At 45.7% G+C, this 24,946-nt stretch overlaps 1 protein-coding gene across 2 annotated transcripts in view; it reads left to right on the forward strand.

Annotated features, from left to right (window-relative positions):
• DMXL2 (Dmx like 2) overlaps positions 1-19,052 on the forward strand; it is a 401,239-nt gene extending 382,187 nt beyond the window's left edge. For both annotated transcript variants that reach the window (XM_063926075.1, XM_063926076.1), the window contains 4 exons: positions 13,497-13,588; positions 16,481-16,533; positions 16,884-17,101; positions 17,248-19,052. In XM_063926075.1, the coding sequence (XP_063782145.1) occupies positions 13,497-13,588; positions 16,481-16,533; positions 16,884-17,101; positions 17,248-17,457 (573 nt within the window). In that variant the 3' untranslated portion in view covers positions 17,458-19,052. The remainder of the gene's footprint in view (positions 1-13,496; positions 13,589-16,480; positions 16,534-16,883; positions 17,102-17,247) is intronic.
• Positions 19,053-24,946: the final 5,894 nt, after the last annotated feature.

Here is a 24,946-nt window from a genome sequence, read left to right on the forward strand (position 1 = left end):
GACGTTCCTGTCTTCAACTAAGGTAGCGCACAGCACTGCAGCTGTGCGCCATTGCTCTCAGCACACTTCACACTCCGGTCACTGAGGGTGCAGGGCGGTGGGGGGGAGCGCCCTGAGACGCAATAAAAACAAAAATACCTTAGGATGGCAAAAGAAATACATCACATATAGCTCCTGGGCTATATGGATGTATTTAACCCCTGCCAGTTTTCCAGAAAAAAGCGGGAGATAAGGCCGTCGTGAAGGGGCGGAGCCTATCTCCTCAGCACACAAGCGCCATTTTCCCTCACAGTTCCGCTGGAAGGACGGCTCCCTGACTCTCCCCTGCAGTCCCTACAGAATCAGGGTAAAAACGAGAGAGGGGGGGCACTATTGGCAGCTAAATTATAAACAGCAGCTATAAAAGGGAGTAACACTTATATAAGGTTATCCCTATATATATATATATAGCGCTCTGGTGTGTGCTGGCAAACTCTCCCTCTATCTCCCCAAAGGGCTAGTTGGGGTCCTGTCCTCTATCAGAGCATTCCCTGTGTGTGTGCTGGGTGTCGGTACGATTGTGTCGACATGTATGAGGAGGAAAATGATGTGGAAGCAGAGCAATTGCCTGTATTAGTGATGTCACCCCCTAGGGAGTCGACACCTGACTGGATGGTTGTATTTAAAGAACTATGTGACAATGTCAGCACTTTACAAAAAACTGTTGACGACATGAGACAGCCGACAAATCAATTAGTGCCTGTCCAGGCGTCTCAGACACCGTCAGGGGCGATAAAACGCCCGTTACCTCAGTGGGTCGACCCAGACACGGATACTGAGTCCAGTGTCGACGGTGAGGAGACAAACGTAATGTCCAGTAGGGCCACACATTACATGATCACGGCAATGAAGGAGGCATTGAACATTTCTGACACTACAAGTACCACAAAGAAGGGTATTATGTGGGGAGTGAAAAAACTACCAGTAGCTTTTCCTGAGTCAGATGAATTAAATGAGGTGTGTGATAAAGCGTGGGTTTCCCCCGATAAAAAAGTGCTAATTTCTAATAAATTATTGGCACTATACCCTTTCCCGCCAGAGGTTAGGGCGCGTTGGGAAACACCCCCTAAAGTAGATAAAGCGCTCACACGTTTATCTAAACAAGTAGCGTTACCGTCTCCTGATACGGCCGCCCTCAAAGAACCAGCGGATAGAAGGCTGGAAAATATCCTGAAGGGTATATACACAAATACTGGTGTTATACTGCGACCAGCAATCGCATCAGCCTGGATGTGCAGTGCTGGAGTGGCGTGGTCGGATTCCCTGACTGAAAATATTGATACCCTGGATAGGGACAGTATATTACTGACTATAGAGCATTTGAAGGATGCATTACTATATATGCGTGATGCACAGAGGGATATTTGCACCCTGGCATCAAGAGTGAGTGCTATGTCCATTTCGGCCAGAAGAGCGTTATGGACGCGACAGTGGTCAGGGGATGCGGATTCCAAACGACATATGGAAGTATTGCCGTTTAAAGGAGAGGAGTTATTTGGGGCCGGTCTATCGGACCTGGTGGCCACGGCAACGGCCGGAAAGTCCACCTTTTTACCCCAGGTCACCTCTCAGCAGAAAAAGACACCGTCTTTTCAAACTCAGTCCTTTCGTTCCCATAAGTACAGGCGGGCAAAAGGCCACTCATTTCTGCCCCGGGGCAGAGGAAGAGGAAAAAGACTGCACCAGGCAGCCTCTTCCCAGGAGCAGAAGCCCTCCTCTGCTTCTGCCAAGTCTTCAGCATGACGCTGGGGCTTTACAAGCGGACTCGGACACGGTGGGGGCCCGTCTCAAAAATTTCAACGCGCAGTGGGCTCACTCGCAAGTGGACCCCTGGATTCTGCAGGTAGTATCACAGGGGTACAAACTGGAATTCGAGACGTCTCCCCCTCGCCGGTTCCTGAAGTCTGCTCTACCAAAGTCTCCCTCCGACAGGGAGGCAGTTTTGGAAGCCATTCACAAGCTGTATTCCCAGCAGGTGATAATCAAGGTACCTCTCCTACAACAGGGAAAGGGGTATTATTCCACGCTGTTTGTGGTACCGAAGCCGGACGGCTCGGTGAGACCAATTTTAAATCTAAAATCCTTGAACACTTACATAAAGAGGTTCAAATTCAAGATGGAGTCACTCAGAGCAGTGATAGCAAACCTGGAAGAAGGGGACTATATGGTGTCTCTGGACATCAAAGATGCTTATCTCCACGTCCCAATTTACCCTTCTCACCAAGGGTACCTCAGGTTTGTAGTACAAAACTGTCATTATCAGTTTCAGACGCTGCCGTTTGGGTTGTCCACGGCACCTCGGGTCTTTACCAAGGTAATGGCCGAAATGATGATTCTTCTTCGAAGAAAAGGCGTTTTAATTATCCCTTACTTGGACGATCTCCTGATAAGGGCATGGTCCAGGGAACAGTTAGAAGTCGGAGTAGCACTATCTCAGTTAGTGTTACGTCAGCACGGGTGGATCCTAAATATTCCAAAATCGCAGCTGATTCCAACGACACGTCTCCTGTTCCTAGGAATGATTCTGGACACAATCCAGAAAAAGGTGTTTCTCCCAGAGGAGAAGGCCAGGGAGTTATCCGAGCTAGTCAGGAATCTCCTAAAACCAGGCCAGGTGTCAGTGCATCAGTGCACGAGGGTCCTGGGAAAAATGGTGGCTTCTTACGAAGCGATTCCATTTGGAAGATTCCATGCAAGAACGTTTCAGTGGGATCTTCTGGACAAATGGTCCGGATCGCATCTTCAGATGCATCAACGGATAACCCTGTCGCCAAGGACAAGGGTGTCTCTTCTGTGGTGGCTGCAGAGTGCTCATCTACTAGAGGGCCGCAGATTCGGCATTCAGGATTGGATCCTGGTGACCACAGATGCCAGCCTGAGAGGCTGGGGAGCAGTCACACAGGGACAAAATTTCCAAGGCTTGTGGTCAAGCATGGAAACATCTCTTCATATAAACATTCTGGAACTAAGGGCCATTTACAATGCCCTAAGTCAAGCAAAACCTCTGCTTCAGGGTCAGGCGGTATTGATCCAATCGGACAACATCACGTCAGTCGCCCACGTAAACAGACAGGGCGGCACGAGAAGCAGGAGGGCGATGGCAGAAGCTGCAAGGATTCTTCCCTGGGCGGAGAATCATGTGATAGCACTGTCAGCAGTGTTCATTCCGGGAGTGGACAACTGGGAAGCGGACTTCCTCAGCAGACACGACCTTCACCCGGGGGAGTGGGGACTTCATCCAGAAGTCTTCCAAGAGATGGTAAACCGCTGGGAAAAACCAAAGGTGGACATGATGGCGTCCCGTCTCAACAAAAAACTAGACAGATATTGCGCCAGGTCAAGGGACCCTCAGGCAATAGCGGTGGACGCTCTGGTAACACCATGGGTGTACCAGTCAGTGTATGTGTTCCCTCCTCTGCCTCTCATACCAAAAGTACTGAGAATCATAAAAAGGAGAGGAGTAAGAACTATACTCGTGGTTCCGGATTGGCCAAGAAGGACTTGGTACCCGGAACTTCAAGAGATGCTCACGGAGGACCCGTGGCCTCTACCTCTAAGAAAGGACCTGCTCCAGCAGGGACCTTGTCTGTTCCAAGACTTACCGCGGCTGCGTTTGACGGCATGGCGGTTGAACGCCGGAATCCTGAAGGAAAAAGGCATTCCAGAAGAAGTCATCCCTACCCTGATAAAGGCCAGGAAGGATGTAACCGCAAAACATTATCACCGCATTTGGCGAAAATATGTTGCGTGGTGTGAGGCCAAAGAGGCCCCTACAGAGGAATTTCAACTGGGTCGCTTCCTACATTTCCTGCAAACAGGACTGTCTATGGGCCTAAAATTAGGGTCCATTAAGGTTCAAATTTCGGCCCTGTCGATTTTCTTCCAAAAAGAACTGGCTTCAGTGCCTGAAGTCCAGACGTTTGTCAAAGGGGTACTGCATATACAGCCTCCTTTTGTGCCCCCGGTGGCACCTTGGGATCTCAATGTGGTTTTGGGGTTCCTAAAATCACATTGGTTTGAACCACTCACCACTGTGGAATTAAAATATCTCACATGGAAGGTGGTAATGCTGTTAGCCCTGGCTTCAGCCAGGCGTGTCTCAGAATTGGCGGCTTTATCTTATAAAAGCCCTTACCTGATTTTTCACACGGATAGGGCAGAATTGAGGACTCGTCCTCAATTTCTCCCAAAGGTGGTTTCAGCGTTTCACGTGAACCAGCCTATTGTGGTGCCTGCGGCTACTAGGGACTTGGAGGACTCCAAGTTACTGGACGTAGTCAGGGCCCTCAAAATATATATTTCCAGGATGGCTGGAGTCAGGAAATCTGACTCGCTGTTTATCCTGTATGCACCCAGCAAGCTGGGTGCTCCTGCTTCTAAGCAGACGATTGCTCGTTGGATTTGTAGTACAATTCAGCTTGCGCATTCTGTGGCAGGCCTGCCACAGCCAAAATCTGTAAAAGCCCATTCCACAAGGAAGGTGGGCTCATCTTGGGCGGCTGCCCGAGGGGTCTCGGCTTTACAACTTTGCCGAGCAGCTACTTGGTCAGGGGCAAACACGTTTGCTAAATTCTACAAATTTGATACCCTGGCTGAGGAGGACCTGGAGTTCTCTCATTCGGTGCTGCAGAGTCATCCGCACTCTCCCGCCCGTTTGGGAGCTTTGGTATAATCCCCATGGTCCTTACGGAGTCCCAGCATCCACTTAGGACGTTAGAGAAAATAAGAATTTACTTACCGATAATTCTATTTCTCATAGTCCGTAGTGGATGCTGGGCGCCCATCCCAAGTGCGGATTGTCTGCAATACTTGTATATAGTTATTGTTACAAAATTCGGGTTATTATTGTTGTGAGCCATCTTTTCAGAGGCTCCTTCGTTTATCATACTGTTAACTGGGTTCAGATCACAGGTTGTACGGTGTGATTGGTGTGGCTGGTATGAGTCTTACGCGGGATTCAAGATCCTTCCTTATTATGTACGCTCGTCCGGGCACAGTATCCTAACTGAGGCTTGGAGGAGGGTCATAGGGGGAGGAGCCAGTGCACACCAGCTAGTTCAAGCTTTTACTTTTGTGCCCAGTCTCCTGCGGAGCCGCTATTCCCCATGGTCCTTACGGAGTCCCAGCATCCACTACGGACTATGAGAAATAGAATTATCGGTAAGTAAATTCTTATTTTTCTAAGCATTGTGGTTTGCACTCCAGTGAAAATATATGTACATAATTAAAGAGAGTAAAGATAGGTGCTGCTTTAATGATGTGCCATAGGGTAGGATTGTTAAAGGTATATGCACCATCTATCTTTATATTTACTTATAAATTCAGTGAATGTGGAAATACAATGGCTACAAAGTGTGTAGAGAATAGTGCACTTCTAGCATTTTATATAACTCTGACAAATAACATATACTGTATATGACTCTAGAAATGGGAGAGACTGTAATGTACCCCCTGAGAAACTGCATAGTTTAACCGCCGGCAAATCAAACCCAACCCCTTTCCACACGCTAAATGAGGCTTACACTGCAGATTGTATGTCATGTACAATGTGTGTTTGAGTGGCACAAAATATTTAGTAACGGTTGTAACATTTTCGAAAATGATGAATGACCTGGAAGGCCGTGCACATCAAAAGCAAACGAAAATGTGGAAAATATTTAGAAGATTGGTCAAATTGACCACTAAAATGATAACAGAAATGGTAAACATCAACAAAAGAATCTGGTAGGCAAGTTTTGCACCAATATATTAATATGACAAACGTTTGTACTAAGATGGTTCCAAGGCTTCTCACTGCAGAGCAGAAAGAAAATCAAAAGCAAGTTTGTACAGACATTTTAGAACAAATTCAAGCAGATTGGCATTTTTAGATGGTTATTACTTGTGATGAAACATTGACCATCCAGTATGAGACAAAACACCAGTTTGTGCACTGGAAAACACCATCATCACCAAGAATGAAGAAAGCACGTCACAGCAAATCCAAATTCAAAGCCATGTTAATTGTTTTCTTTGATATCAGGGTGTTATTTTGGCAGACTGGGTACCAGAAGGCAGAACAGTGAATCAGCATTTCTGCAAAAATGTTCTGGAAACTTTGTGTAAAAGAATCAGAAAAAAAAAGAGGCCAGAGTTGTGGGGGGAAAAAATCATCCATCAGGACAATGCATCAGCCCACACAGCTCTCTCTCTCTGTGAAGCAGTTTTGGTTCTGAGAAACAGATTGCAGTTCTAGAACATTCTTCTTACTCCCCAGACCTAGCACCCTGTGGTTTCTTTCTTTTACCTAAAATCAACTGTACCCATTCTGCATCAGTTACTTATGTAAAGGATGAAACAATGGAGCAGTTGAGACAGCTGACAGATAATACAGCATGGCTTTGACCAATGGAGAATAAGAATGCAGTGGTGTGTGAATGCAGATGTGGAGTACATAGAAGGGGAATGTAGTTAAAATGAACTAAATTTTATTAAACGTTAGTTATAATATTCGTCCCTTTAGTTAATAGCCACACGTTGTATATGCTTCCTTACTTGTGCACATTAATGGTATAGCTTTATTGAAGCACTCTGAGAGTTGCACATTCCAGCTGTAGTAATATGGAAGAATAAAAGGGAAAATGTTTTTCTTGCTCCTGAGAATTGTTTCAGCTCTGAAATCACTGTAGCCATCATCTGTATTATAAGTGATATCTCACATAAGACACCAAAACTATTTCACCTTCACTAGCTGTAGCATTGTACTTTTGTATTTCGGAAAGTACCAACCTAAGATTGCCTGAGCAACTAATATTATGTAGGGTTGCCTTACCTGGAGACTGAAGGCTTTTTTCCAGTACTGCTCTGTCGTAACAAATCCTAATATGTCTCGATTAATGAAATAATTAAATGCTATCTGTGTATTCTGGCAGTTTTAAGAAAAGAGTAGTAGTCTTCTGTAAGCAATAACATCTGTGCTCACATGCGTTTCATTGTTAATATATGTTTATCAGGAGCTCATTCTACAGTAAGTAGCAGAAAAGGAACTGGTGTTTTTATCCGCTACACTTTAATTTTCCCCGTTTTTCTTTTCCGCTTGTTCTAAATGTTATATAATATTGTTAATCTGTTGATACAGAGAAGCACTTAAGCTATATGTTGTACTGTTTATACTGTACTGTAATCTATATCTACCCATCAGAAATGAAAGCTTTTAAAACAAAACAAAAAAACATGGGAAATACAAAAAGGCCATATAAATAAATTCACACTCTCTGGTGATAATAATTAGTGATATTTGCTGGTATTTCTCTAACGTCCTAGTGGATGCTGGGGACTCCGTAAGGACCATGGGGAATAGACGGGCTCCGCAGGAGACATGGGCACTTTAAGAAAGAATTTAGATTCTGGTGTGCTCTGGCTCCTCCCTCTATGCCCTCCTCCAGACCTCCGTTAGTTTGAGACTGTGCCCGGACGAGCTGGGTGCTGTTCAGTGAGCTCTCCTGAGCTTGCTGTGAGAAAGTATTTTGTTAGTTTTTTTATTTTCAGGGAGCTCTGCTGGCAACAGACTCCCTGCATCGTGGGACAGAGGGGAGAGAAGCAGCCCTACTCTCTGAAGCTAGGTCCTGCTTCTTAGGCTACTGGACACCATTAGCTCCAGAGGGATCGTACACAGGATCTCACCCTCGTCGTCCGATCCCAGAGCCGCGCCGCCGTCCCCCTCGCAGAGCCGGAAGACAGAAGCCGGGTGAGTATGAGAAGCAAGAAGACTTTGAAATCGGCGGCAGAAGACTCCGTTCTTCACTGAGGTAACGCACAGCACTGCAGCTGTGGGCCATTGCTCCCACACACCTCACATACTCTGGTCACTGTAAGGGTGCAGGGCGCAGGGGGGGGGGGCGCCCTGGGCAGCATATGGACCTCTTTTGGCAAAAGTACACACACATACAGTTGGGCACTGTATATATGTATGAGCCCCCGCCAAGAAAATGTATATTTAAGCGGGACAGAAGCCCGCCGTCGAGGGGGCGGGGCTTCTTCCTCAGCACTCACCTGCGCCATTTTTTCTCCACAGCTCCGCTGAGAGGAAGCTCCCCAGGCTCTCCCCTGCAGATACACGGTAGAAAAGGGTAAAAAGAGAGGGGGGGGGGCACATAATTAGGCGCAAAAATCAATATAAACAGCAGCTACTGGGTTAACATTAAGTTACTGTGTTATTCCTGGGTTTATAGCACATGGGTGTGTGCTGGCATACTCTCTCTCTGTCTCTCCAAAGGGCCTTGTGGGGGAATTGTCTTCAGATGAGCATTCCCTGAGTGTGTGGTGTGTCGGTACGTGTGTGTCGACATGTCTGAGGTAAAAGGCTCCCCTAAGGAGGTGATGGAGCAAATGTGTGAGTGAGTGGTGTCTCCGTCGACAATGCCGACACCTGTTTGGATATGTGAAATTAAGTGCTAAGGAAAATTTATTGCACAAAAGATTAGAGAACAGACAGGGAATCTACCCATGTCTGTCCCTATGTCGCAGAGACCTTCAGAGTCTCTCAATGCTCACTATCCAAAATAATAGACACTGATATCGACACGGAGTCTGACTCCAGTGTCGACTACGATAATGCAAAGTTACAGCCAAAATGGCAGGAAAGTATTCAATATATGATTATTGTAATAAAAAATGTTTTGCATATCACTGATGACTCATCTGTCCCTGACACAAGGGTACACATGTTTAAGGGGAAGAAAGCTGAGATAAATTTCCCTCCTCTCATGAAGAAAAAGAGCGGGAATCTCCAGACAAGAGACTGCAGTTTCCCACAAAGAATTCTCGGGGAGTATCCTTTCCCTACTAGGGCGGTGGGAATCTTCCCCTAGCGTGTCACGTTTGCCCAAAAGGTAGCGCTGACTTAACAGCTATCCTCAGGGATCCTGCAGATAGCATGCAGTAAAAGTACTTTGAAGTCCATTTACACACATTCTGGTAATCTACTCAGACCGGCGATTGTGTCGGCATGGGTTTATAGCGCTGTAGCAGCGTGGACAGATACCTTGTCAACAGAGATTGGGACCCTAGTATGTATATACATATGTATGTATATATATATATAGATATATATATAAAAGATGCTGTCTTAGACACATATATATATATATATATATATATATATATATATATATATAAAACATGCCCAAAGAGACATTAGTCTACTGGGTTCTAGAGTCAACGCTATGTCGATTTCTGCTTGACGTGTCCTGTGGAACTAGCAATGGACAGGTGATGCCGACTTAAGAGGCATATGGAAGGTTTACCTTACAAGGCTGAGGATTGTGTGGAGAAGGGATCTCGGACCTGGTCTCCACAGCTATAGCTGGTAATTCTGATCTTTTGCCTTATATTCCTGCACAGCCTAGGAAAGCACGACATTATCAAATGCAGTCCTTTCGATCACAAAGAAATAAGAAAGTCCGAGCTGCGTCCTTTCTTGCCAGAGGCAGGGGCAGAGGAAAGAAGCTGCACAACACAGCTAGTTCCCAGGAACAGAAGTCCTCCCTGGCCTCTACAAAATCCACTGCATGTCGCTGGGGCTCCACAGGCGGAGCTAGGCCCGGTGGGGGCACGTTTTCGAAATTTCAGCCACAAGTGGGTTCACTCCCTGTTGGATCCCTGGGCAATAGATATTGTGTCTCAGGGATACAAGCTGGACTTCGAGGAGATGCCCCCTCACCGACGGCCCTGCCGGCTTCCCCCCACGAGAGGGAAATAGTGTTAACTGCAATTCACAAATTGTATCTTCAACAGGTGGTGGTCAAGGTTCCCCTCCTTCAACAAGGAGGGGGTTATTATTCGACCATCTTGTAGTCCCGAAACCGGACGGTTCGGTCAGACCCATATTGATTTTAAAATCCCTGAACATATACCTGAAAAGGTTCAAGTTCAAGATGGAATCGCTAAGAGCGGTCGTCGCAAGCCTGGAAGGGGGGGATTTTATGGTGTCTCTGGACATAAAGGATGCATACCTTCATGTCCCCATTTATCCACCTCATCAGGCGTACCTCAGATTTGTGGTACAGGATTGTCATTACCAATTTCAGACGTTGCCGTTTGGTCTCTCCACGGCACCGAGAATATTTACCAAGGTAATGGCGGAAATGATGGTACTCCTGCGGAAGCAAGGGGTCGCAATTATCCCATACTTGGACAATCTCATAAAAGCGGGATCAAGAGAGCAGTTGCTAATCAGCGTAGCACTTTCTCTGGAAGTGTAACGGCAACACGGCTGGATTCTAAATATTCCAAAGTCGCAGTTGGTTCCTACGGCTCGTCTGCCTTTCCTAGGCATGATTCTAGACACAGACCAGAAAAGGGTTTTTCTCCCGATGGAGAGAGCTCAGGAGCTCATGACACTGGTCAGGAACCTATTAAAACCAAAACAGGTGTCAGTGCATCACTGCACTCGAGTCCTGGGAAGGATGGTGGTATCATACGAGGCCATTCCTTTCGGCAGGTTCCATGCGAGGACCTTTCAATGGGACTTACTGGACAAGTGGTCCGGATCACATCTTCAGATGCATCGGTTAATCACCCTATCCCCCAGGGCCAGGGTGTCTCTCCTGTGGTGGCTGCAGAGTGCTCACCTTCTCGAGGGCCGCAGATTCGGCATTCATGACTGGGTCCTGGTGACCATGGATGCAAGCCTCCGAGGGTGGGGAGCAGTCACACAGGGAAGATATTTCCAAGGTCTGTGGTCAAGTCAGGAGACTTGCCTTCACATCAACATCCTGGAATTAAGGGCCGTATACAACGCCCTACGTCAAGCGGAGACCCTGCTTCGCGACCAACCGGTTCTGATTCAGTCAGACACCATCACTGCAGTGGCTCATGTGAACCGACAAGGCGGCACAAGGAGCAGGGTAGCGATGGCGGAAGCCACCAGAGTTCTTGGCTGGGCGGAAAATCACGTAAGCGCACTGTCAACAGTGTTCATCCCGGGAGTGGACAACTGGGAAGCAGACTTCCTCAGCAGACACGACCTCCACCCGGGAGAGTGGGGACTTCATCAAGAAGTCTTCGCACAGACTGCAAGTCGGTGGGTACTGCCACAGGTGGACATGATGGCATCCCGCCTCAACAAAAAACTACAGAGGTATTGCGCCAGGTCAAGAGACCCTCAGGTGATAGCTGTAGACGCCCTGGTGACACCGTGGGTGTTCCAGTCGGTCTATGTATTTCCTCCTTTTCCTCTTATACCCAAGGTGCTGAGAATAATAAGAAAAAGAGGAGTGCGAACGATACTCATTGTTCCAGATTGGCCACGAAGGACTTGGTATCCAGATCTGCAAGAAAGGCTCACAGAGGACCCGTGGCCTCTTCCTCTAAAACAGGACTTGTTGCAACAGGGGCCCTGTCTGTTCCAAGACTTAACGCGGCTGCGTTTGACGGCATGGCGGTTGAACGCCGGATCCTAGCGGAGAAAAGCATTCCGGATGAGGTCATTCCTACGCTGATAAAGACTAGGAAGGACGGAGGAATTCCAGCTGGGCCGTTCCTTCACTTCCTACAGTCAGGAGTGAATTTGGGCCTAAAATTGGGTTCCATTAAGGTCCAGATTTTGGCCCTATCCATTTTCTTTCAAAAGGAGTTGACTTCTCTACCTGAAGTTCAGACTGTTGTAAAGGGAGTGCTGCATATTCAGCCCCCTTTTGTGCCTCCAGTGGCACCTGGGGATCTTTAACGTGGTAAATCCCACTGGGTTGGACCACTCAAAACGGTGGAGTTGAAATATCTCACGTGGAAGGTGGTCTTGTTATTAGCCTTGGCTTCGGCTAGGCGTGTGTCAGAGTTAGCGGCTTTGTCACATAAAAGCCCCTATCTGGTTTTCCATGCGGATAGAGCAGAATTGCGGACCCGTCCACAATTTCTGCCGAAAGTGGTTTCATCCTTTCATATAAACCAACCTATTGTGGTGCCTGTGGCTACTACTGACTTGGAGGATTCCGAGTTGCTTGATGTAGTCAGGGCTTTGAAGGTTTATGTAGCCAGAACGGCTAGGGTCAGGAAAACAGAGTCTTTGTTTATCCTGTATGCTTCCAACAAGCTTGGTGCTCCTGCTTCAAAGCAGACTATTGCCCGCTGGATCTGTAACACGATTCAGCAGGCTCATTCTGCGGCTGGATTGCCGCTGCCAAAATCAGTTAAGGCCCATTCCACTAGGAAGGTGTGGGCTTTTCTTGGGCGGCTGCCCGAGGAGTCTCTGCATTACAGCTTTGCCGAGCGGCTACCTTGGTCAGGTTCAAACACTTTTGCAAAGTTATACAAGTTTGATACCCTGGCTGAGGAGGACCTTGTGTTTGCTCAGTCGGTGCTGCAGAGTCATCCGCACTCTGCCGCCCGTTTGGGAGCTTTGGTATAATCCCCATGGTCCTTACGGAGTCCCCAGCATCCACTAGGACGTTAGAGAAAATAAGATTTTACTTACCGGTAAATCTATTTCTCGTAGTCCGTAGTGGATGCTGGGCGCCCGTCCCAAGTGCGGACTTATTCTGCAATGCTTGTTTATAGTTATTGCTTCAATAAGGGTTATGTTATGGTTGCATCAGGGTTGGACCTGATGCTCTGTTGTTGTCATACTGTTGACTGGTTGTTATAAACTCATGTTATACGGTGTGATTGGTGTGGCTGGTATGAATCTTGCCCTGGATTACCAAAATCCTTTCCTTGTACTGTCAGCTCTTCCGGGCACAGTTTCTCTAACTGAGGTCTGGAGGAGGGACATAGAGGGAGGAGCCAGAGCACACCAGAATCTAAATTCTTTCTTAAAGTGCCCATGTCTCCTGCGGAGCCCGTCTATTCCCCATGGTCCTTACGGAGTCCCCAGCATCCACTACGGACTACGAGAAATAGATTTACCGGTAAATAAAATCTTATTTATTTTTTTACCCGGGTCCCCCAGAGGATGTCAGAGGGGGAGGTGTGGGGGTATGGTGCCATGCATTGTGTCATTGTGGACCCATTGTAGAATGACACAGTTTGCAGCAGGGGGCAGAGCACTGCATATAGCATAATGGACCTCCAGGACATCTCAGGTCTTTGGGGAAGTGGGCAAATCCATAATGCTGACCTACTCTATCAGGACTCCTAGAGCGCTCCCTGAAAGTAGTTTATTAAAGCTTACTTGATCAAAAAAAAATGGTAGTACATAAGAGTCTTGACAGCTCTTTCCGGATATAACTGGTTTCGGTGTGTAGTAAAAAAAGGGAGGTGGGGTGCGCAAAGAAATTGAAAAGTCTTTTTGCGCTAAATACAAGTGGGTGGGTAATATGGCAGGGAAATCCAGCTTGCCATTTTAGATTTTCATGTGGGCATATATCTACTTTTGTATGGAGATTAGTCAGCATATAGTAAAATATTCCACCATGGTCGATGATGTTTGTGCAAAATTAAATAGGACATAATGTGAATTTCATTACTTTTTGGCTTTTCAGAGCTGGCAGTGTCATACCAAAACCACAAGTGACTTTGCATTTGTTACCTCATCGAGCTTGGTTGCTACATCAGGACAATCCAGTGATAGCCGGTAAGGTGCAGCTAATCGAGCATTGAAGTACAGTGCATCACTGGAGATACAGCTGATTAAATGAAAATGCAAGACTAGTTCCTCCCTCTGTTTGGTGCTTCCTATGAAGAATAAGCTAGTTTTTTTTCTGTATTGTAATCATTACAGTGAGGAAATAGCTGATCAGTCACAGTATTCCTGATTATTATTTTTTTTCTTTCTTGTTTTTCTCCATAACGTGTTAAGATCATATACATTAAAACTAATAGTAAAGCATATTGGGGGTCATTCCGAGTTGATAGCTCGCTAGCACTTTTTAGCAACCGTGCAATTGCTATGCAGCTACCACCCACTGGGAGTGTATTTTAGCTTAGCAGAAGTGCAAACGTTTTTATCGCAGAGCGCCTGCAAAAAATGTTTGTGTAGTTTCAGAGTAGCTCAAACCTACTCAGCGCTAGCGATCACTATTCAGTTCCGGATTTGACGTCACACACCCGCCTAGCGTTCGCCAAGCCATGCCTGCGTTTTCCCTGACACGCCTGCGTTTTTCCGAACACTCCCTGAAAACGGTCAGTTGCCACCAAGAAACGCCCATTTCGTGTCAATCACTCTGCAGCAACCAGTGCGACTGAAATGCATCGCTAGACCCTGTGCAAAACTGCATCGTTCGTTGTGCCCGTACGTCGCACATGCGCATTGCGCCACATACGCATACGCAGAACTGCCGTTTTTTTTAGCCTGATCGCTGCGAACAAATGCAGCTAGCGATCAACTCGGAATGACCACCATTATGTAGATTTCTTGTCGCAGAGTGCAATGTTTGATTTGAGATTAAAGCCAAGCACTATTGCTTTGTGTTTTACAGTACGGTTCCAACAGCAGGAGTTTATGGCAGGGACTAATTTTAGACTGATGCATATAATATATAGAAATATAAAATGCATAGAATGTAACACAAATATTTATATTAATGTATCTTTTGATATCATTGCATTATTTTCCTGTGGTTATTTCACAAAGTATGCGCTGATCTTGTGGGAGGCTGTGTCATTATGTGAGAAGTGGAGTGAGTCAAAGAAGTGGCTGGGAGTTATATGCTGGAAGGAGTAGGGTCCTCCAACAACCCCAAGAGTTAATGTGAAACACCTGTCAGACTAGTCCGGGAATGCAATGGTGTCAAACACTCCTCAATATTTAGTAAAATTCAGAGAACTAACATGGTTTATGATGTTATTAGTAACAATGATGCTATATATAAATGTTTTAATAGATTTTTCTAATGATTTCAATTTTAGAAATGCAGCTTATGATCTTGTAGGGAAGAGACAAATATTTCCTGTTTATAGACCACAAAAAAATCAATCTTGAGTATGTGTGATAGGAATATGGGACTGATGGGATGTTCCTTCTGCTATCAGCTTGTTGATGCACCCAGTAGATAAAGAACTTGCCAAGACTCCCAAGAATGCAGATTGAATGATGATACATTCTAACTATGACTTATCAGCATTAAAGATGCACATACATTTGAAGGGCTCTAATTTCAGGGCACCCTTTCTGCTTGCCAGCTAAGCAGTTTTGACTGGGACAAGTCATTTGAAATTGCAAACTGACCATTACCAGTTGCTGTTTGGTTGACTTCATTCTGAATGGCTATGAGCCGCACATAATACTGTATGTAGACAATTGTTCTGTGTGGCAGCTTAAAGGTTGATGTATCAATAGCACTGCAGCCTGTCCAACGGGATCAGTACTAAATCCCGCTGGACGGGATCCCGGCGGTCGAAATACCGACGCCGGAATCTCGACCACACAATCCCGACGGGTGGCGAGCGGAACGCGGCCCCTTGCGGGCACGGTGCCTCGCTACGCTCGGCACACTATTATATTCTCCCTATATGGGTGTCGTGGACACCCACGGAGGGAAAACATGTCGGGATTGTGCTGGTCGGGATTCCGCCGTCGGTATTTCGACCGCCGGGTTCCCGTTCAGCGGGATCTTGACCGCCTCCCTGTCCAACACCTCCTTTTCATAAAGGACAGCTGGAAATGTATACAAGGATCTATACAGAACAAGGGCAAACGCAGGATTTCTGGAGGGAGGTTTCCAAATGTTTGATTTTAGAGGGATTGTCGCCAGCCCATGAGGGATGCATAATTAGCATGTAACAAGCTGTAGTCTGCCCCAAACAAAGTGCAGTTTATACAGTACCTCAGACATATGCAGGCCCAGTGATATGGTAACCACTTAACAAATTCCTTGGTGCAATGAGTGAGCACTCAGATCTGCAGAAATACACAGACACAGCACACTTGGTAGGAAATTATGCTGCCACTGGGCATGTTCATTCCGCCCTTTATTCTGCATGTACAGCAGGCTTTCTGGATGCGGGGTTTCCGGGCAGCTGGAAACATCCCCCCCCCCCACACACACACACACACACGCACACACACATTTGCCCATGCTGAAAGGCTCTCTCTCTAAACTACAACAGTGATAGTGCTTCAAGGTGGCTGCATCTTCAGATAATACCTCCTCCTAAATCTGTGTATAACATTCCCTGCTCCTGTGTTCACCACTCCCATTCTATGCAGAAAATAGGAGTACTTTACTTACTTAACTGTGATAAAAGGGGGGATGAGGGGGAAGGGTAAAAGTAGCAGAAAGGATAAGGATTGCCTCCCACAGAAAAAAAAATATATATATCCATATATATATATATTTAATTTTTTTTACAAAAAAAGTATCAGAATTATATTTTATTTCTTTTTCCATCACAAATAAAGAGAAATAATTTTCAAGTTAGACTCTGTTCCATTATTCATTTGTACAAAACTACAAGTACAAAGCTATTGTGTAGTGATGACTGTTATAGAGCATGTTCACTTCTTTATATATGTTCTTCTCTTTAGAAATGTCTGCCTGTGGGATACTTTGATATCACCCAATAACAGTCTAGTTCATGGTAAGCAACACTTCTGCTATTTGCTATGTTTGTATCTGTATGCTAGGTTGATATTGAGTCAGAATTCTTGTCACAGTTCTTTAGAAAACAGACACGTCTTATATCCTCTATAATTATATGTACAAACTGGTTTCTTCCTCCTCTGTTGGGTATGGTAATTGTTATTGTTTTCCACTGTTTAACAGTAAAACGCTATTCTATAAGTATTTTTAAGCCTCATGAAAAATAACCTTATTATAGGAATTTGCTTTTTCTGGAAAATTCTTGTACAATTTTAGAAGTATGGCATTTTTATCTTCAAAGGACCGGATATAAAAGCTGTTTTTCCATTTTCTCTTTGCCTATTTTAGCTTTTACTTGCCATGATAATGGCGCCACAGTTCTACAGTATGCACCAAAACAGCAGCTCTTGGTTACTGGTGGCAGAAAAGGCTGCATCTGTATCTTTGACATTAGACAAAGACAAACCCTTCACACATTCCAGGCCCATGATTCAGCAGTGAAAGCTCTTGCCCTGGATGTCTCCGAAGAGTATTTTGTCACTGGCTCAGCAGAGGGGAATATGAAGGTATGGTATGGTAAACAAATGCTCCCCTTTATGTCAAAGCATAGGAAACTGTCTACACAGATACAAAGCTTTATTGTTTAAAAAGTGTTGTATGATCAAATATTACACAAACTTTTCTGAATTACTTATTTTATTTTTTGATCTAGGTATGGAACTTAATGGACCATGGCCTAATTCATTCTTTTAAGAATGAGCACGCCAAGCAGTCCATATTTCGGAATATCGGTGCCGGTGTGATGCAGATTGAAGTAGGCGAAAACAAGCGTATTTTCTCCTGTGGAGCAGATGGCACTCTGAAAATGAGGATGTTGCCCACCGCCTTGAAGATCCAATCAGGCATTTTCGATATTCTCTAGTCACTTTAATTTTAGGCCTATCCACTTCCAAGTTGTGATCCACTGCTGCTAAATGTGTAGGATGATGTAGTTACTGAGGAATTAGAAGCTGCTTAGAAAGCAGGTATAAAGGTTACTTCTAGCTGAGCCCGGTGCTGGTGACTGAAATGGCCATGCATGTCTGCCGTATAGATCAAGTCCAGTAAAACTGAGAAAATGAAAGTATTGTTGGCAGGAGTTCAGAAATCGCTGCAACCTTTAGCATCATTCAGACCTATTAAGATGCTACAGTTTTATTTTGTGCAGATCAGAACATCATTTAGTGTTGTAACCTTTGCAGATAGCAGACTGACATGTAAGACTCATGAACGAAGAAACAAAAAGGGATTCAGTGCTCTTGAAAGTTTACAGTTTTCATATGGTATAAGTTCTAAATGCTCACGATTATTGGCAGTAGTCAGCGCAGGAGCATTACTGGGGCCAAGTACATATTTACAAACTATACACTGGAAGGATTTCACAGTGTTGCTGTGGTTACTTGGGAGGTGATTTGATTTTTTTTCTTTTTTAATTATTTTTCTTTTTTAATTATTATTTTTCTTGTTTAGCATTTTAAAACCGTTTACACATTTGCTTCCAGGTTTAACAATTGTACTTTAAGAGAGCATAGAAAGCATGTCTATGTTTTTCTCAAATGTCCATACTAAGTGAAGGTAATATATGTGTGTACTGTCACTTTGCGATACAAAAGCCAGGAAAACTTGTTATGAAATGTACTCAGAAGTTATCTCGCTGTCCAGGCCAGAATAGCCGCCACTCCTTTATTTTTAATTTAATTTTTCTACAGGGTGGGAGTGCAGCAATTATTTTTTTCCTTGGCAAGTATCTTTTTATATAATTTTTTTTTTTATTATTGGTTTTATTTTTTTAAATGTTTTTGTTGTTCAACATTGTACTTTGCACATAATTTAACTGCACTCTACTTTGCACATTGCCACTAGTCCAAATGAAAATCCGTCTTTTCCATCTTTTTTTCCTCCATAGAAACCTATATGTTGGCTGTAGTGAACATGAGCATAATTCTCTGCATTCATGCTTGGTTTTTAAATGCATTTTGGGTTTTGTGCACACACATGAATATACTCGGCTGGATGCGCATTCGTCATTGAACTGGATCTTGTAACCACTGCTCCGATAGATTTCACAGCAACACATTTTAAAATGAATGTCAGGCTTCCTGTGGCCAGATAGTGAATAGTTGAAAGTGATAACTTATTCCACAGCGTTTGTATAACTATGCAGAGTTCAATATTGTTGGCTTGTAAAATACTAGGCAGTGTTGTCTTTTCTGGATGTACTTTCTTTGTTGTAAACAAACACATGTTAATAAGCTACCCGAGACTACTGTCTGTATATTTAACTGTCATCCTTGTCCTATTTTATTTGCAGTGTTTTGTGTGTTTTATTGTAAATTATAATGGCATTATGTGCACCTTTCTCATATAACTTTGCCTTCTCTGAAGACAATTTAAAGATATGAAGTATGTAGATAGGAAGGAAAGAGTCATTGTTTTACCTTTATAAGTTAAATAAACCCCTGTCATCTCATGGAAAAACATTGTCTGTGTTTTATTAAGCCTAATTATTAAAAACGTCCGTGAATCCAAATTAATCTGAAACACAACACTGACAAAATATTACCATTACTGAGCAACTTGTGGCCGATTCAGAGTTGCATGCAAGTTGGTCGCAATTAATCCTGCATTGTGTGGGACAAAGTGCCAATATTCACCTGTATGCTGGGTTGCATTTATCTACTGTATGTGACTGCACCACACCTATCCATGCAGTCAGGAATAGCAAAGAGTACAATAGGAAGCATGGACTGAGATGAGCTTGGAAGTGGTTGAGTGCTTGTCAAACATGATTTAGCGCTAACTGGATTATGTTGGGGAAGGGGGAGTCAGTGTAGGAGATGCAAAAGAACAATAAGAAAGGAAGATGATAAGAGCATCAGCATTGAGTATAGATTTAAGAGGAGAGAGGCGGGATAGAGGAATACCAGAGAGTAATAAGTTACATTACTCCAGGCATGAAATAACATGGGCATGAATAAGAGATTTGGTTGCCTCCATGATGAAGAAGGGTCGTATTCTGGAGTTGTTGCAGAGGTGAAAGCGGCAGGATTGGAAGATATTATGTACGAAGGAGTTGAAGGAACAGGAGATAAGGATGACATCTAGGCAGTGGACTTGAGGACCATAGAGAGACAATCATATTAGCAATAGAAAGATGTATGGAGAAGGGACCCAACTGGGAGGGGGAGGCAGTGGTGGCGATTCAGTTGTTCTCGCCACACCCCGCACCAGCTAGCAGCTATTCAATTGTTTCTGCTGACGGGCGCACTAATATCATTGTTGCTTGCAGCCTCCCGAGGTGGCGAGAAATGAGTGAAAGCATCCTGTGTGGGTGCCCACACAGTACTTTTCACATTGCACCCAGTACTTTAATTGGGTTTATTGCGCAAAAGCAATGGGCACCCAAACCATTGCGTACTGTACCACCTTGTCTAATGTGATGGGCAATACGCAATTATGGGCACCCATTAAACGACTGAATTGCCACCAATAAGCTCAGTCTTAGATATGTAAAGTAGTGCTGAGACATTATTATAATCCATTATTTATATGGCACCACAAGTGATTCTCAAAGTGCAGAAACAGAATCAACCAGACAAGGACATGGTTTATAAACATTACTGTATTGGCAGTTGTAATGCTCAATACAGCCAAGGAGAAATGGTATGCAGTTGGAGATGTGGGAGAGGGCGGAGGAGGAAATGTCAGGCGAGTAGAAACAGGTAAAAATGGAGACCCAAGGAGCTGATGAGGTCACCAAGGAGAAGGTGTAGGGGGAAAAGAGAAGGATGCACAGGACGGGGTCTTGTAATACCCCACCAGGAAGAAACAGGAAGAAGCTGTCAGAAAGGTGGGGCATCAAGGAGAATAAATGGCATATTATGATCACACTGGCATTTTAGGTTAATAATCATCATAATCATCAAACCAAATTACGTAATCTAGCATGAAACACGTAAAAATACTCCTTTAAGATGTATTGAGAAAAATAACACATTTAATCTATTCATGTAGCATTAAAAAAAACCTTTATCAGTGTTAGCAGGGCTTTTCACTGCTTCCTGCAATTCACAGAAAGGATTACTGTGGAGAAATCTCAGATTTCCCCAGCAGTGTCCCTGTTCTGTGTCAGGATCGCTTCCCAATATAGTAGTATGTGGAGAGTGATTCACGGCTCTGATTTCCGTTTGGCTTCTCCAAAAAAAATTTCCATCTCAGGATGGCATATGGGGGCTGCTGAAGGGATAAGAGCAGTGGAGACTCCTTTCTCCCCGCCTCCTCCATCATCACCCCGTCCCCTTCTCAGACTGTGACCAATCAGGTGCACCAGCAAAGTAAGAGGTGGGAAAAATAGCTGAGCTTGTCTGCAGTGTGTGGAGAAGCATATGCTGGGTCACACACTGCAAATGCACGGTGCAGAGTGGGTGGGCTGTTATGACATGTTGTCCACATACATGTGTCCCAGAGTGCTCCGCCGCCCAACTGAGTGGAGTGGATTTCAGGGAGTATGCGGAGAGGAAGAAGAGCTAGAACCTATCATACTGTATGCTTCCGTTCAGGCACTGCAGACATGCTCAGCTAAATATAATGAATACATTTCTCTTATGTCCTAGAGGATGCTGGGGTCCACATTACTACCATGGGTTATAGACGGGTCCCTTGGGAGCCATGGGCACTTTAAGAGTTTAATATTGTGGGCTGGCTCCTCCCTCTATGCCCCTCCTACCAGACTCGGTTTAGAAAATGTGCCCGGAGGAGCCGGTCACAGCTAGGGGAGCTCCATAGTAGTTTTTGTAGTTTTATTATTTTTTAATTAGAGTTATGCACAGGGAGGCTGCTGGCAACAGCCTCCCTGCTTCGTGGGACTTAGGGGGGCAGTAGTGTCCAACCCTTTGAGGTTAATGGCCACTATCTCCGCTGACAGGACATTAAGCTCCTGAGGGTGATGATCGTTAACCCCCGAGGTGACCGCTCACTCCCGCAGCATGCCGCCACCCCCTAACAGAGCCAGAAGATCGTGGTGGTGAGTTAGTCACCGGCATACTGACAAGTGGGGAACCGGTGTGAATGGCGGCTATAGGGTGGGAGCGCAGTACTGAAGCTGTGCTCCGGAGGGGCGCCCTGGGCCAGCGTAATACCCTTACACTCGTCGCTACCTCTTTCAGGGTCTCAACTGCTGCTAGACACTAACCTCAGGCCAGTATAAATAAGATTTTACTCACCGGTAAATCTATTTCTCGTAGTCCATAGTGGATGCTGGGACTCCGTAAGGACCATGGGGAATAGCGGCTCCGCAGGAGACTGGGCACAACTAAAAGAAAGCTTTTGGTCTAACTGGTGTGCACCCTCCTCCAGACCTCAGTGAGGATACTGTGCCCGGAAGAGCTGACACAATAAGGAAGGATTTTGAATCCCGGGTAAGACTCATACCAGCCACACCAATCACACCGTATAACTCGTGATACAATACCCAGTTAACAGTATGAACAAAAACTGAGCCTCTCAACAGATGGCTCAACAATAACCCTTTAGTTAAACAATAACTATATACAAGTATTGCAGACAATCCGCACGTGGGATGGGCGCCCAGCATCCACTACGGACTACGAGAAATAATTTTACCGGTGAGTAAAATCTTATTTTCTCTGACGTCCTAAGTGGATGCTGGGACTCCGTAAGGACCATGGGGATTATACCAAAGCTCCCAAACGGGCGGGTGAGTGCGGATGACTCTGCAGCACCGAATGGGCAAACTCTAGGTCCTCCTCAGCCAGGGTGTCAAACTTGTAGAATTTAGCAAATGTGTTTGACCCCGACCAAGTAGCCGCTCGGCAAAGTTGTAGAGCCGAGACCCCTCGGGCAGCCGCCCAAGAAGAGCCCACCTTCCTCGTGGAATGGGCTTTCATTGATTTAGGATGCGGCAGTCCAGCCGCAGAATGTGCAAGCTGAATCGTACTACAGATCCAGCGAGCAATAGTCTGCTTTGAAGCAGGTGCACCCAACTTGTTGGGCGCATGCAGGATAAATAGCGAGTCAGTCTTTCTGACTCCAGCTGTCCTGGAAACATACATTTTCAGGGCCCTGACTACGTCCAACAACCTGGAAGCCTCCAAGTCTTTAGCAGCCGCAGGCACCACGATAGGTTGGTTCAAATGAAACGCTGATACCACCTTAGGGAGAAACTGGGGACGAGTCCTCAATTCTACCCTATCCATATGAAAAATCAGATAAGAGCTTTTACATGACAAAGCCGCCAATTCTGATACACGCCTGGCCGAAACCAAGGCCAACAACATGACCACTTTCCACGTGAGATATTTCAATTCCACGGTTTTAAGTGGCTCAAACCAATGTGACTTTAGGAAATCCAACACCACGTTGAGATCCCAAGGTGCCACTGGAGGCACAAAAGGGGGCTGAATATGCAGCACTCCCTTAACAAAAGTCTGAACTTCAGGCAGTGAAGCCAGTTCTCTCTGGAAGAAAATCGATAGAGCCGAAATCTGGACCTTAATGGAACCCAATTTTAGGCCCATAGTCACCCCTGACTGTAGGAAGTGCAGGAAACGGCCCAGCTGAAATTCCTCCGTTGGGGCCTTCCTGGCCTCACACCACGCAACATATTTTCGCCAAATGCGGTGATAATGGTTCGCGGTCACTTCTTTCCTAGCTTTAATCAGCGTAGGAATGACTTCCTCCGGAATGCCCTTTTCCTTCAGGATCCGGTGTTCAACCGCCATGCCGTCAAACGCAGCCGCGGTAAGTCTTGGAACAGACAGGGCCCCTGCTGCAGCAGGTCCTGTCTGAGCGTCAGAGGCCATGGGTCCTCTGAGATCATTTCTTGAAGTTCCGGGTACCAAGCTCTTCTTGGCTAATCCGGAACAATGAGTATAGTTCTTACTCCTCTTCTCCATATTATCCTCAGTACCTTTGGTATGAGAGGAAGAGGAGGGAACACATAAACCGACCGGTACACCCACGGTGTCACTAGAGCGTCCACAGCTATCGCCTGTGGGTCTCTTGACCTGGCGCAATATCTTTATAGCTTTTTGTTTAGGCGGGACGCCATCATGTCCACCTGTGGCCTTTCCCAAAGGTTTACAATCAGTTGGAAGACTTCTGGATGAAGTCCCCACTCTCCCGGGTGGAGGTCGTGCCTGCTGAGGAAGTCTGCTTCCCAGTTGTCCACTCCCGGAATGAACACTGCTGACAGTGCTAACACGTGATTTTCCGCCCATCGGAGAATCCTTGTGGCTTCTGCCATCGCCGTCCTGCTTCTTGTGCCGCCCTGTCGGTTTACATGGGCGACTGCCGTGATGTTGTCTGACTGGATCAGTACCGGCTGGTTTTGAAGCAGGGGTTTTGCCTGACTTAGGGCATTGAAAATGGCCCTCAGTTCCAGAATATTTATGTGTAGGGAAGTCTCCTGACTTGACCATAGTCCTTGGAAGTTTCTTCCCTGTGTGACTGCCCCCCAGCCTCGAAGGCTGGCGTCCGTGGTCACCAGGACCCAGTCCTGTATGCCGAATCTGCGGCCCTCTAGAAGATGAGCACTTTGCAGCCACCACAACAGAGACACCCTGGTCCTTGGAGACAGGGTTATCAGCCGATGCATCTGAAGATGCGATCCGGACCACTTGTCCAACAGGTCCCACTGAAAGGTTCTTGCATGGAACCTGCCGAATGGAATTGCTTCGTAGGAAGCTACCATTTTTCCCAGGACTCGCGTGCAGTGATGCACCGACACCCGTTTTGGTTTTAGGAGGCCTCTGACTAGAGATGACAGCTCCTTGGCCTTCTCCTCCGGGAGAAACACTTTTTTCTGTTCTGTGTCCAGAACCATCCCCAGGAACAGTAGACTTGTCGTAGGGACCAGCTGTGACTTTGGAATATTTAGAATCCAGCCGTGCTGTTGTAGCACCTCCCGAGATAGTGCTACCCCGACCAACAACTGCTCCCTGGACCTCGCCTTTATCAGGAGATCGTCCAAGTACGGGATAATTAAAACTCCCTTTTTTCGCAGGAGTATCATCATTTCGGCCATTACCTTGGTAAATACCCTCGGAGCCGTGGATAGACCGAACGGCAACGTCTGGAATTGGTAATGACAATCCTGTACCACAAATCTGAGGTACTCCTGGTGAGGATGGTAAATGGGGACATGCAGGTAAGCATCCTTGATGTCCAGTGATACCATGTAATCCCCCTCGTCCAGGCTTGCAATAACCGCTCTGAGCGATTCCATCTTGAACTTGAATTTTTTTATATATGTGTTCAAGGATTTCAAATTTAAAATGGGTCTCACCGAACCGTCCGGTTTCGGTACCACAAACATTGTGGAATAGTAACCCTGTCCTTGTTGAAGTAGGGGC

The sequence above is a fragment of the Pseudophryne corroboree genome, chromosome 6, assembly GCF_028390025.1.
Source record: "Pseudophryne corroboree isolate aPseCor3 chromosome 6, aPseCor3.hap2, whole genome shotgun sequence".
Lineage (NCBI taxonomy): Eukaryota > Metazoa > Chordata > Amphibia > Anura > Myobatrachidae > Pseudophryne > Pseudophryne corroboree.